General features: G+C 45.9%; 1 protein-coding gene across 6 annotated transcripts in view; it reads right to left on the bottom strand.

The window, feature by feature from the left end:
• The window catches only part of LOC108031058 (zinc finger protein 704), a 114,766-nt gene that overhangs the window by 44,499 nt on the left and 55,072 nt on the right, over positions 1-15,195 (bottom strand). For 3 of the 6 annotated variants that reach the window (XM_017104259.3, XM_017104264.3, XM_044090789.2), the window contains exon 2: positions 12,201-12,370. In XM_017104259.3, the coding sequence (XP_016959748.1) occupies positions 12,201-12,370 (170 nt within the window). Of the gene's footprint in view, positions 1-12,200; positions 12,371-13,006; positions 13,819-15,195 lie in introns of those variants that run through there. The other 3 variants (XM_050888983.1, XM_050888984.1, XM_017104262.3) reach the window with 3 other exon arrangements.

The following is a 15,195-nucleotide window of genomic DNA, read 5'->3' as shown; positions in this document are numbered from 1 at the left end:
GGAGCTGGGTAATACGGCTATTGAGACGTCGTCATGGCCACAACCACTTGTCGTCGCTGAAAGGCACTGGGTGCCACACTTGCTGCGTGCCAGGATTAACTGGGTTCCTTGGAGTTCTGGTTCTGCCCGGATGGAACTGCATCTCACAGATGCACCGCTGCACCGATGCAATTATTGCTGCTTAGACTTAAGCGGCTTACTGGCAGCGCTCTCCCCTGCCATTCTGCTCTGTTATCTCCCGGCCATCTGCTGTGGGCCAAGAAGCACTAAACACTAAACTCGGCCCGTACTCCCCGCCGCTGCATTGTGCAACGCGCAGAGCCGCGGGCTTTTGTGGCCAAGACTGCACTTGGCCGAGTGCAGGCTCCTCGGCCTGCGCTCCTCAGTTCCAGAGAGCTGGGCCATAAAACTTTATTACCCGGCTACCTGGTTTCAGTCTTTTGTCTAATGCTCTGGCACCTCTGCCTGGATTTCCGTCCCAATTAAATTTACTAAACTCGCCGATAAATTTCTGCCGCAGATCGTTGCTAATCGCATAAAAGTAAATTCGCGCATAAATCGACATTTCCTCGAGCAGCCGTGGAGAATCAGTGCTGTCTTAGCTGTCATTGTGCACTGATAAAAAGGGGTAGTAGATACGAACATATACCTTTACACTATTTAAAATATGTTGAATTATCCAAGTCATAATAATAATAATATTTTTAGTAATCAATTCTACGCTTCTATAATTATTTAAAATATTTAGTACTTTGAATTTTAATTACATACATTGATGAATATTTAAAGTAAATATTTTCTATTGATTTTCACCTTGATTTTATTATTTTCTTACTTGCATTTTTTATGTTTTCTCTTGACTATTATGTGGCTGCGTTTAAGTCAGCTACTTGAAATACAGACATACATTAAACCCCACAAATTTCTTGCAGTGTGCTGTCTTTTTCCCTCTTTTAAGGCTTTGCCGGCCGGCAAAAGGCGCGTGCCTGCCGGAAAATGAAGGGGGTTTTGGCCATCACGATGTAGCCATTTAATGCGCACAATCCGTACCGTTAGGCCGTTTGCTTTCCGCCCCATTGCGCCGCTTTGGAGCTGGCTGGCTGGCTGGAAAAACTTTAATAAACTGCAGTTGATGTTGCATTGTGATGCTGCACTTCGCTGGCCGTGGCTGCGGCTGTGGCTGCCTTTTGACCAGGTCTCCGGCTGCCTTTTCGGCCTACTCGCTGCGTGGCCGCACGTAAATTGCCCCAGAGCGCGTGATTGAAATGCGATATATTCGCGCCCGATTTCGGCTCTCGAGCCTGGGAAATGTCTTGCTGTTCGGCTGTTCGGCTGCCTGGCTGCCTTTCTGCTGGCCATTATTCGGCCACGTTGGCCTGGCCCGGCCGCAATCAACAGTCGAGGAAAAGAGGTGTTGAAAGCAAAATTACATTGCAGTGTCAGGAAGTAAGAGATGCGATATGATATGCCCGGACTCGGTTGGTTGTTGGGTTGTTCGGTTGTTTGCTCGCTTGTTTGTTGCATGTGGCGGCGAAATTAGTGGAAAATTGCATGAAATTCGCTGGATGCAGCTCCATTTCAACTTGATTTGCAGTGCGGTTTGAAGTTTGCAGTTCGCATCTTGCAGTTTGCTGCTTGCAGTTTGCATTTTGTAGCTTACAGCTTTGTGGCCTGCAATTAAAGCTTATTGAATTAGCCACGTGCTCGAGATTCGCTTTTGTTTTCGGCCCGGGCCCGGCAACTTTCACCAAATTGCCCAGGGAAAGCGCAAGTGCGAGCTGGCCGGGGAGACAAGGCGACGACTTCGTGGCCTGCAATCTGCCAGCCGTAAAGGGGCCCCTCAGATATCGCCAATCAAAATCTAAACAATTTTCAAGTGTAATTTATACGCAGGCAGAAACACAAAGCCCCTCCGGAAAAAAACACAAAAAACGAACAAAAAGAACCGAAGTCGTTGGCTGATTTCAGTGATTAGAGTGGAGGGTGGCTATTCTGTTTTTCGGTTTCGTTGCCCCAGAACTTCATTGAGGTTTTGTGTGCCTGGCGAAGGAGCTTCCAGCTTATCAGTTTGCACGATAAGGGCCAAGATTCTATGGCTCATATCTACGCTTATTCGAGCCAATGTCAACAGCAACAACAAAAGCGGAAATGTTAGCTCGAAAAAGAAAAGTTCGAAACCCAACCGAAGGTAAATACAATTTGGACAAAAGGAAATCGTGTAATGACAAGTGTTTTGGCCCAAAAGTGCTCGATGGATGGGTGTATGTCTCGTATCTATGGCTCTGGTTTCACTTCTCCTATCAGTTTTCAAGCGGTCACGGTGCGTATGCGCAATATGTATGAAAAATCTTCCATTTACCAAAGGCGAAGTGAAATCAAAACAAATCACCAAGCTCGCAGACTCGTACGCATTTTTAATATTCAATATTTGTGTGCCCACATTTTTGTTTCGTTTTTTACGATTTGTTTTCCTTTTTTTGTTTTTTGTTTTTAGTTTATACTATATTTTGCCCATGACGTTGCCAGACGACCTTTATGCGTGTGAGTGTGTGTTTTTTATTTTGGTTTTATTTTTGGCCAGTCCGAAAATCAGACAAGTGCCTGGGACTGTTGTTAGCTGTTGTTGTTCAAGGCGGTAGTTTCTGTTTCTGTTTTTTAGTTGTTTTTTCGCACTGCGTGAGGTGAGTCAATCTCTGCCCCTTCCGCCTCTTCTGGAGGCCTTTTCTCACATGGCAAAAACATGCCGAATTCACCTTTGTTGCTGCCTCGTTATTTGTTTATTTTGTTTAAACAGGGCGACCTCTTTTCTTGTTGTTGTCCCTGTTAATTTGGAGGTTTCGTTTTCGCAGCCCTGCCCGCCGCTGACACACATAATTTTTGCTGTTTTTTCGCTTCAATCTCCCTCTCCCCCCCGCTTTTTTGCAAAAACGAACAATAAAATTGAGTTAAGCAAACAAAGCCCGACTTTTGGGGATGTGGCCTCCAAGCCAAGTAGCGCCAGCGGCCAGACGGAAATTTGTGGGGGTAAACAGAAAACAAGCGGCGAAATTCCTACGTTTCTGCAGGTGAAATACGCGGCATTAAATTGAAAACAAGCGCGGTGCGTAACAGTAAAGTGTGTGCGTATTTTTTGGGAATGGAAGGGGTTTTCGGGGGGTTTTGGGGGTTTTTGCTGGCCAACTCAATGGCGTAGGCCTGTTTTTTACCGGCTGCTTTATCACCCCATTTATGGCCGGGTGCGTGTGTTTTTCCCCCACTGTTTACTTTCGGTTTATTTTGATTCGGGTCTCTACTAATTTTTCGCAGATAACGACGAAAACGTCAGAGTAGGCGTAGTAAATAGTTATGCTGAAATGGAAGTTTCTTCTATTTTTTGTTTTCGTTGGTCTATTTTTTATCTGTGGTGTTCTGGCCGAGCACGTGCTCTTGTTGATTAGTTTGAATGGAGCTGTGTGATTCGCCCAATGGTGCCTTAAATCTGAGGATTGGCCTCCTTGTCGGCAACTCAATTAACATTTAAAGCCAGCCGTATTATCATTTATTTTTACTGCCTGGAAAGCAAGGGGAAAAGGAAACCATCTGAACTATGGCAAAAATCTGAAAACGAAGCACTGGAAAATGGGGGAAAAACATTTAACAGCTTTCCTTTCTTGTGTTCGTTTTCGGCGGGACCCACATCGTTTACATAGCCGAATGGCGCTTTAAACATTTTTTGTCTATTTCGGTTTTTGCCTTAATGGCCCCCCTGTCCCCCTGTCCCCCTGTCCCCCGGCCCTGCCATGGCTTTTCCGATTTCCCCGGCTCACGTCCCAAAGGCTCCACGCCTTTTCAGAGGCTCATTTGCACAAATTACTAGCATTGCGACAACGGCCAAGGAGGCAGCAACAACAATGCAATTGTCTGTGGCAACAAGACAACAAAAAGCAAAACAAACACAAGCTAAAGACCAGAAGGAAAGGCCAGAGCTGAGGCAAAAGCTAAGGCCTAAGCCAAAGGTAGAGGCGGAGAAAAGCCCAAGAAGACATTGTCACCACATTCCGGCAACGGAAGCCAGCCGGCGGCCAAAGCAGATTGGCTATCGCCCCATGGGTCTGTGCCCCCCAGCAATCCCACCCATCCCTTCTTTAAAGTCCGTAGCCCCTGCACCATAGCACTGAAAAAAAGTCTTATAAATATATATATTATGGCATAAATTTAAAAAATTGATCTTCACCAACTATACCATAGTTTTTCACATTTTTATTGGGGTTAAATGGAAGAAGAAACAGATTATATAATGAATATCTTCAGAATATTGTTAAAAAATGAATCTTAATATGAATCTATATATCTACAATATATTATCTACTATATAAACACTATATATACTATATATTTTAAAGAAATAAATCATAAAGTATCATTATTGCTATGGCATTTATTCAAGTTGGAATCGAAATGTCCCATACATTATACATATATCAATGTTCTACCTTAAGCTTTAGCTTAGCCTTCAAAATATGTAAAATATAATCTACAATCTACTAGAACCTAAGGTCGTTTTTCTTCGTGCAGGAGTCATGAATAAAAATCGTATTAATTCCGCGCCAATGTCGATTCTGTTTCAGCCATTTGGCGTTTGTTTTTCCCATTTTCCGATTTCCCTCCCTTTTGCGACGTCGCCGACAGGAGGCCTCAACTTGAACTTGAGCGGCTGGCTGAACCGAGCCGAAGCAACCTAAACTGAGCTGGGCTGAACTGCGGCGAGGTGTGCCCCGTGGGCTTATTAGAAATGCGCGGACATGAGCGGCTTTTCTTCGGCTTGCCAGGGGGCGGCGGGGGGCCAAAGGCGGAAGGCTCTGCGACAAGGCAGCGAGGAACTTCAAAGTGGCCTGGGGCTGGGCCTCTCCCCCGGGCACTGCACCTTGCCACCGGGGGCCTACTGTACTTGTACCTGGCCCAAAATGTCATTAGCCATGGTCGATGTTGTGCCCGCCGGCAGCGACATTTCCATCCATTTTCCATTGCCATTTCCACTTTCTATTGTTTGTGTTTTTTCGGGGGAAATTGATAAATCGGCGAAATTCAATTTGAAAAGTTGCCCGAGAGGGGATTTCCTTTTCGCCCGGCAGTCGGGCGACCCACTCAAAAGTGACAACACCAACAGGCAACTACCAGCAACCAACAACCAAACATCGAACACCGACAACGAACAACCAGCAGTCGGTGACAAGAGCAATAAGCGTGTGACAGTCGAAAGGGCGTAACAAGCTGCCAGTTGTCACCGTTTTCCATGGACACTGGTCTAGACAGGAGAAAGGGGTGCATATGGGATTCGGGGGGCTTTCGATGGGGGCTTGACACACCTGCCACTGGCAAGCACTCCGAATGTGGGCCGCTGCTGCCGCTCGGCGCTCTTGTGTCGCCGGCATCGCCTCCAGCTGATTAGCATGCAGGGGGCCCAGCGCCAGGAAGCGTCGCTGCTGCATTTGCTGCACGCCGCACTTGCTGCTGCAACAATTTAGCGGTATTTGGCTGACCAGCCAGCCGCAAGACCATGGGAATTGCCCACTGTGGCCGGCGAAGCACAGTGGGCTCTGTAAGCCCTTAAAGCTATGAAACAATAATAATCTTAGGAAGCTAAGGTCACCAGCTCAAATCAACGCTAGAGAAAGAATATTTTAACATTTATGAGGTCAGGATAGTTTCATATGTATCTAAAAGATATTTGGTTATTACTTATTTGGTATGTAAACTATAATTTCAGCATATGCACTGATATGACTAAAAACTAATTGGTTATATTTCTACCCTTTCCAGGGAAGTATTTTCTAAATTCCTGTCACAATACTCTCAAACAAACGACATCGCTGGCTAATGAAACATGCGAAATCCAGTGGGACAACTTAAATTAACGCCAGCCCGAATAATAGCTTTCTTTTGTTCAGAATGCTTTTAGCGTTCTAATGAATTAACAATGTCAATTTCAATTAAAATCTTCGTTATTGGCCCCACCATGCGAACACGCTGTTTTGGCCCAATGGAAGCCGCAAAAGCTGGCGGTTGTCGTCGGCGGTACGTGTGCGTTGCCTTTACAGTTAAGTGGCCACTGCGGCACAGTGCACTCCGGCTAAATGGGCTGCACACACACTCCAATGCGGTCCCCATGCCCCCATCATGCGCCGAGTCCTCCCCTGCATTTTGATGACCCGCTCGCCCGGCTTGGCTTGGCCAACGTTTAACATTCAATTCAATTAACAAATCGCGACAGCCAAACAAGCGGACACTTTAATTATCCGAGGAGGAAAAGCGCAGAGTGGGAAAACGCGGGGAAAACCCAGCTCAGCCCTTGGTTACCTGATTGCCCGATTCGAGGGCCAAGTCAAGGTGAAGGCGTAGCGTGGCGTGGCACAGCTCATTGCCATTCGAATTAGCCAGAGCCAACGTGACACGACAATTTGACGGAATCTTGTGGGTCACCGAGTGGAAATGGAATGACAGCGCTCCAGGGCCCAGGACACCAGAGTCCAAGAACTCCAGAGCCCCCACCCAAGAGCCAAACTCTAATTGACACAGCCCAAAGAACCGCTTCAACTTGCAGTCCAAGTTGAAGTGGAAGGAACTGCAATGCAATTGCTATTCCCATTTCCATTCCGGCCACCGCAGGCCCGGCGAAATAAGCCAAATCACTGCTCGGCTGGCTAGGAGGCTAGAAATCTGTAACTGTAACTGGAAATTACAGAGGCTTGGACTGCGGTTGCGACTGCCTTTGCCTTCGTCGAGTTGGCCAAATGACTTTTGTCTCGGCCCGGACTCAAACTACGGCTTGCTGTCAGACATCAGACATCAGTGCCAACACCCGCAGCGTTTTTGCCATTTCAATTGGAAACAACTCAATCAAATTGCCTAGACCAGGTCGGTCATTATGGAGCCCCCTCCGCCTGGACAACCCCCCTGGAAAACCCCTCCTAGTTCCTTGGATTTTAGCCTGCAATTGCCGCAGAAGGAGAAACAATTCAATCTAATTTTGGTTCTTCGAAATTTGCGTTTTGGCCGCAGTGCAAATGTTGCGTGCAGCACTCGTACTTGCCCCATACCATCCGGCATGGAGTGCACTATACAGTTTGAGCTCCCCTTCCGCCGGCCTGCTTTTCAGTCATAAGTGTGCGGCGTTAAGTTTTATTGCCTGCGATCCGAAAATCGGCACACCAAACGATGGCGAACTCTAATTTATGAGCAACTGTTGATCATGTTGCTGTTTCGGACACCAGTGTCGGTATGTTTTCGCGCCCCAGCCGCGATCTGCACTTTTTATTTATTTGCCAGGCGGCCGGGCAGGCAGGCAGCTAGATGTGTGCTCATTTCCCAGTGGACACAGTAGCCGGAGAGCCACTAGAAGTTTACTAGCTGGCGAAAATGGTGCGAATATGCGCCCATTGGCCCCTTTTCCCATCCGCCCCTCGGTGTGTTTTTCAACAGATTGTTTCGCCCATCAGCGTCAGCACATCTCTATCGCTCTGCCCATATCTTTCTGTATCACCTAAGGCGGGGTGATGAAAAGGGGCTCGCTGGCACGGCCTACTAATGCATTTGCGGGGTAATTCACTTGAATTAGAGCAAGTGTATCTTCGCATCTCATAAGCTCCCCTAACCTTATTTGCTTAACAAACTATTGTCAGCTTTGTTTATAATCCATAAAAGTTGCAATGACCACAAGGGGAACCCTTGATATGGTCTAAACCCCACTTTCGCGGGAATTCATGACCCTTCCGCCAGACCGCATCGATTCGGATTCCTTCTTGGCAGGAAGCTCATTCTTTCGGCCAAATCATAAGCAGCCAGCAAGGGGCAAAGACAGGCCCAAACGGCAGGAACAAAGTGCACTGGAAGAAATAAACATTGATGCCTTATCCTTTATTATAAAAATGAGTAAGCTAAAAATCCCAAGGAAAAAAAGATACATTTTCGTAGAACAACCTTTAGGCGGATATTTTGAATACCTCAATATTTAATTTAAGTACTAGGTATTTTCCCCCAGTGCACGAACCCACCAACTGCACTGGCATTTTGATTTTTTCCGCGCTCTTCGCTCTCTTTGCATTTTGTTTAGCGCTGCGATTTGAATGCAGAAATAAAATTTTACGATCAAACAAACTATTCGTGCAGAACATTGGGAAATTGTGTTTACGTTCATTGGAACGCTGCCTGGGCCATGGATACGGATACCCCGGTGCTCCTGGGAAGGGGGAGATTCTGGGCAAGGGGTGGCACTGCGGAGGGGCGCGTGGTTATATGGGTTATGTGGAGTGTCCCTCCTGGCCGGGTGAATGCGAAATGCGAATGCATTTCAATAATTTGCCGTCGAGGGGCCGCCGCTTAGAAAATTATTATAAATTTCGTCGCCCCTGCCCCCTGGAAACCGCCCCCCGCGACTGTTGTTGTGGCTGCATTGCCATTATCGTTGCCTTGCTGCTGGCTTTGTTTTTGTTCTGCTTCAATAATAATTTTGACCCACTTTTGCGCTCGACTTGACTTTTTATTGTACTGAAATTAAGTATTATTTTTTCGTTTTTCTTCTTTTTGCCAGCGGTTCTGCTCGCCGCCCGCCGCCCGCCGCTCGGCGTATTTTTGAGGGCAAGACAAACAGTCGCTCATAATAATATTTGAGCACAGTCTCTAGCCAGCAGCCACGGTGAAAAACAAAGCCAAATAAAAGGGAGAAAAAATTGGCAAATATTTTTGAAGTCTCGGCTAATTGCCGCTGCCAGCCAACTGGGATTTGAATTCTGCTTTCCCCCTTTTCCCCGACCCTGACTTTCCCCAGGCATTGCCAATTCCTTGACGTCACCTCAAACCGCTTTGTTTATGCAGCCTTCGTCACCGGCACTCTCTGCCAAAGGGTGGCCAAAACGCTTCTCAAGCAATTTACTTCGTAAATCGGCCATCAAATCGATACCATGACTAATACATTAGTTGGAGCCTTGGTTAATTGACTCCAAGACATGGGTATATGTGGTTTTAGAGCTTTTCCCCGGCTCAAAAACTTGTTGAATAATTATTTACAACTTGTTATCGTTGTTCTGAATTTGTTGAGTATTTTTTGTTGATTTCGCTGCTTATTATTTTTGCGTTGTTTTTTGTTTTTGTGCAACGGTAAACTTGTTTTTAAATTATTTTACTGCCGTTGTTGTTTCTGTGCTGTTCTTTTGCTTTTCTCAGCGCGCTGCCAGTTTCCCATATTGTTTGTTTTTGCAATAAACAACAGGCGCAGCTGAATGCAACTGCGGGGGGTGGTGCCGGGAGGGGGGTTCCCTGCTCCCCCGGCGGCGGTGGCTGTTGTTAATCATTGCAATTACAACAGCAGCCGTCGGAGCAACAACAACATAGTTAACTGTGACTGAGTAACCTGGCCAATTGACGCTTACACGCTTCCATTAGACGAACGACCCAGCGGGCTTCGGCGGGGTGTTTTCCTATATGGCGTATGGGGACCTATAGATGGGGTCTGCCGTCCACTCGAGCGTTGAAAATTAGCACTGACGCAACGCATTCGCCGCGTAAATTGACATTTACGCGATAATTACGCGCTTATTATATTTATTACCACTTTTTCCGCATTTAATTCGCTACCACGGCTCTACTTTTTTATGGTTTTCTTCTTTTTCTGTCACATCATTATGCGTTCTTTGTCTGCCAACTGCAATTGCAGTTGTTAGGGAATGCCTGGCGATGGAAGGTCCGTCTGCTTGGGGATCAAAGATGATTTGCAGTGGGATTTTCCCCCTCAACAGCCGGCAAAAGGTAAATATTATTTAATCTTGTCCACCCTGTTTGCCCGGTGAATTAGCATTAGCGAACAGGGAAAATGGTCAGAAAAATAGAGAGTTGTTTACTCAAACTATCAGATCGGTTGCTAAACTATGTAAATTAATAACAATAAAAAAACGCATTAAAAGAAGCGCGCGCACACGTAAGCGAGGAAATCACATTCTAGATTAGCAGAGTTGGGGAGGGGTTTTATAGGGGGGCCTTACGGAGGGGGCTCTGATATTACGTCGCATTACGGGAGAAGCGCGTGTCAGTCGGTGGGCGGGCGGCGGGCAGGGGCGTGGCCGGGGAGCGGTTCCGTGCAAGGTGAGCGAGTTGTTATCATTACACGTGTGTGTGAGTGCCGTCTCCCTCGCTCGCCAGATGCCATATCAAAACATAAAGAACATGGCGACGATAGACCCTCACACAGATACCCGGAATCGCGAGAGCTTTGTGCTTACAGCTTATTTGCGTATCTGTGTGGGAGCGGGAAAAAATACTTCCGCATTCGCAGGCGGGCTTCGAAACAATAACAGAGTGAAATAAAAAGCAATACAAATAAAACCGGAGGGGCAGCGAGCGCTCATGATAAACTAACTGAAACTGCGGCAAGCCACCGGCAATATTCGTTTTCGCTTTTCGGTTTCACAACTACAGGGTGTCCCCCTAAGTGCCACATGCCGCATGCCACATCTCGCGCTCCACGGCATTGTAATTAATTAAATTAAACTGGCCCAGCGACTCGCGCTGAACTCAATTGAATTTTATTTGAATTTTATTACGGCCAGCGGACACCATGAACTTTTGTTTCCTTTGCCAGCGACAGCAGCCACAGGAGCAGCAGCCACAGCAGCAACAGCAGCAACCATTGCAACACTGCCTGCAACAATTGCAGCAGCGGCAGCAACAACAGGAACAGCAGCAACATTGCCGCCTAGCTTTGGTGTTAGTTTTTCCAGCTGTTTTTAGTTTCGACTTTGGATGGGTCGGCTGGCATTTGCGACGCAATTACAAGTGCCCCTCTGTGCCGGCAGCCACCTCCTATCACCCTCCAAACCCCCCCTAACACCACACCCCTGGCTAGACATGACGAGCCACATTCTGCCGCCCGCCTGCGCTTTTGTTTTCTGCTCCGAGTTCCCTCTTTTCCATTTTTCCTCTTTTTTCTGCCTGCTTTATTTTGATTATTATTGTTATTATTTTTATTATCAATTGAGAACGTGGCCGGCATTCAGCGTTGCCGCGATGTTGCTGCCTTTTTGCACACTTGACTAATAGTTTCGACTGCGGCGCGCGAGGCTTATCAATTGGAATTGAAATGGAATACGCAACCATCAGTGGCGAGTGACAATCGCTTCAATTGCAAGTCGGAAATTGAATGCCCTACAGTCGTCGAGATATTAATGGGGCCAAGTGGCCAGCTGAAATATCTAGTTCACTCATGGATACTCGTGTGTTTTGTCAACCTGATTTGGCATACACTTTGATTGAAGTCACTTAAGTCACTTATTTTGACCTCATTTGCTGAGGCAGGGTAACACTAACCGAATATCTCTGTCGTGAGCATATTACCCGTGACATGGTCACACTGATTGCCCATACTGTCTGAAGTACACTCTGCGCTATTCTAAATAAAGCCCCCTTTTGATTAGAGCATTCACTTAGACTATGACACCCGGCCCGACTGTTTGCCTTCGTAATCAAATGTTAGTATTTCGAATTTTGTATTTTTTGCCGTCGCCGCCGTCTTTAGGTTCGACGTAGTCGTCGCGACGTCTGAGCTGGTGGTAATTGAAAATCTGAATTATTTTGCAATCAGCTGTCGTCCCGGCGGAATGGGGCACTGTGAAAGCCCAGCTGAAGGGGATCGCAAAGCGGCAGTGGGTGTAGCGGGCGGGGTTGGTGAGAACTCTTTATGTAAGTGCAGTTAAAGCGGCGTCTATGCTAAATAGCCTGGGCGTGGCCGGCTGAGGGCGCAGCTGGCCGACAAGACGGAGACACAATTTTATTATAGATATTATACATGGATCGGTCGATGTCCGTGACTTGGTGGCCGGTTCCGCTAATTTGTCGCCACTTATAAATTATTGATATGGCCCAGTCTACACAGACGCCAATCGTTGCATATTTATGCAAAAGCCAAGCCAAAGTGGAAAAAGCAAAACGAACGAATGAAATGCGAATGAAAACCGGGTACGACCGGCGAAAAATAGTGGGGGACAGACGGTTTCTTAACTCTAGGCAAGCGCAGAATATATATTTAAGGTAAACAACAAGTCAGGTTGGGTAATTCGGTAGTTTTTGAAAGGCTATATTGGTTTTGGACTGAAAAGCCTTAGGCCATCTGCTCCAAAATGTCCCATTTTTGGTGTCTCTATATATCCTTTGAATATAAGTTCATATGTACTCACTTCTGCATCGTCGGCACCTCAATACTGTTTTGGATGGTCCTGCGGCGTTCGCCACTCATGTCGGCGAGCCTGGCGAAGTCGGTGTCGCGATCCTGGTCTGCCAGACGGGCGGAGCGTCGCGATTCCAGCAGACGCACTTCGTCCAGGCGCTTCTTCAGCTCAATGGGTTCCTGCGGGAGATAGATTGAAGACTCGGGTTAGTCTGGGCATTGCCTTCTTATCGCCGCAGTGCACTGTGCGCGTCGTGAGTCACCACGCTTAAACAATTAAAGCGTACAACTTTATTGAGCATCCCATTAAAACTTAATGACCCAGTGTGGGCACTTTAGAGCGATTCCTAATTGAGAAAACGGCGACATGGAACACATATTCCTGGGGGTATCTGCATCTAACATTGTTACATTGCATCCGTCACGCAAGGCGAGTGTTTCTAAATAATAGTATCTATTCGGCGGCAGGTTCCCCGGAAATCTGATTTGATTAAAGGCAAAAAATATGGTTCTGTAACTATTTCCGAGAAATGAAAACCAATTAAGTTATAGTTCACAGGGCACAGAAAAAAAAACGGGTGGAATTATAATGAATGATTCAAGGTTAATTACAGACCACCGTAAGCCCTCCTTATACATCTACATTCACCAGGTGAGCATGCAAAAAATCGAATAATAAAAGGAAAAAACTTTCGAGGCGCGTGGGCGCTAATTGAGAAACCAAGTAAACTGCAATGTCTATGGGTTTTTAAGGGGCAACCTTGAATGAGGTCACTTGGTAACAGCCGCGATATAGCCATATCCTTATGCAATCACCTTTTCGCGTATTTTCAAGATCTCGCCGCTCAGCAATTGATTGTGACACTTATTATGCTAAACATCTGCATTCAGTTATTTGTATATTGTACATTTATTTATAAACTTTTCTCTATTGCACTGCACCACCAGAACACGAACCGCAGCGAAATTAAACGAGACGAAAGGTGAGTATATTATTTTATAGGGTTTTATTTTGCTGTTTTGTATCTTGTGTTACGTATTATTCCGTCCAATAAACTGGGTTTAATTCCGATATTATTCCGATGTCACTCGTAACAATTTGTTTTTCGCGTCTGGCAATTTGTTGAATGTGCGTTAATTGGGCACAAAAAGCCGGCCGGCAGCGTTGGCGGCTCTATAACGGTATTCGGGTGAAAATACGTCAGCGGTTTGGATTGGATTGGGTTCGCAATGCGTATCTGACGGATACGCCGCACGCACACGCACTCTCACACTAACACTCTCTCGCACGGCACGGCGCGTGTTTATTTTTAATTATTCAAATTTTCGCTTGATCTTCTTTGCTTTCCTTGCCTGCTGAATTTGGGCCACTAGGCCTCGTTCCTAATTTGTTTTTATAAGCTTTAAGAACTCCACTCGGCCCCCTCTCTCTGCCTGTCTGCTCACTTCACTTGCACTTTTCGGCGTTTTTTGCCAGGGCTTTGCTTTTCCTCCGGGCTTGCTTGCCTTGCCTTTCCTACTTTGCGATTTTCGGTCTTGCGAACTTGTATCTTGCGAATTTGTATCTTTGTATCTGCGGTCTGCTGGTGCGAAAGGTTCGCGCGCGCTTTCAAGAATGATTCTGTGCGCTGAAATCGCCGCACTCGTTCGCCGGGCTTTGTGCTTCGGCTTTCGCTCGGCTCTTGCACTCGGCTCGGCTTCGCTCTTTTTCGCGACTGCGCCCTCGCTCTCTTTTCGCGCTCTCGCGGCCATTTGGCATTGGCCATTTTCCGGTTCCTCGCTGCACGACGTTTGTTTTTGTTTCTCTGCTTTGTGCTGGCTTTTCGCATGCTTCGCCGTTTTGTTTATGTATCTTAATCTCTGCCGCACTGCGCCGCCGCGCTCTCTTTCACTCGAAAGTAGCGGGGGAAAAGCACTCACGCTCTCTCCCCCTCTCTCCGCTCCCCCGCAAAAGAGCGGATTTACGTAACGTAACTCAACGATACAAGTGATATCGCCGCGTATCTTTGAGCTTTTCCCCAGGTATCGCAAAAACAGGCTTTATAAAAAGTATTTTCTTTCTTCTGCCGATCCCGCTTTGATTTAAGAGCTATTAACTTTGACTTAAGAGAAATATCTTTTGCTTTATGACGTCGGGATGACGAAAGCGCTTCTTTTACCCCTCTATTTCGCCGGGGTTTTTACTGTTTACTGTTTTCTTCGTTTGCTAGCTTGCGCTTTTTGAGCCCGGCTCATGCTGGGATTTTTACACTTCGCCGGGGATTTTCGTTGGGTTTAGGACTTAATACCATCATCTTTATGCGGTGTTTATGGCGGACACACTAAAACTTGATGAAGCACTTGCACATGTAGTCCAGTGGGGCGGCGGAGGGGCTAGAGTGGAGTCGGACTTGTCTAACTCGAAACACTATCCGAGGCATAAAAAATCTATTGAGGGAGCACTAACACAACCCATTTAAAACCATTTTATATTTATTTCTCTTAAACATGATACCCCGGTAACACACTTTTGGAGTTGCAAACATAAAATAAAAAATGTTGTTCATGATGGCAAGAACACACAGTTCCTGTTCCTATTACTTGTAATGAATTTAAGAAATGAAAAATTATTATCTGTCTTTGTGTTTTACTAAAAGTAATATTATGAATAATGAAATATAAATATATAAAAAAGGATAATTATCTTCTGCGATGAGTCATTATTATTATTATCATTATAAATTATATTATAAATCATTATCATCTAAGCAAAATGCAACTTCTTATCTTTTATTAATTTATTTTTAAAGGCTTAGTAATAAAATTTTGTATACAACCAAATTCAATTGAAATTCAAACAGTGAAATTCCCATGTACAGTTCTTAAATTAATATTTTTAGAGAAGCTTAATTGGTTCTGAGGAAAAGTTTTCCCTGGGGGTTGAGCCCGATTCCCAGTTATTGGGAAAGGTCTTGCCTTATCAAAGGAAAGCTATGGCAAAAATTCCACAGAACAATATGTTTGCT

This window comes from Drosophila biarmipes, chromosome 3R (assembly GCF_025231255.1).
Source record: "Drosophila biarmipes strain raj3 chromosome 3R, RU_DBia_V1.1, whole genome shotgun sequence".
Classification (NCBI taxonomy): Eukaryota; Metazoa; Arthropoda; class Insecta; order Diptera; family Drosophilidae; genus Drosophila; species Drosophila biarmipes.
The sequence above is the reverse complement of the archived record's forward strand: the minus strand, read 5'-3'. Positions and strand labels throughout refer to the sequence as shown.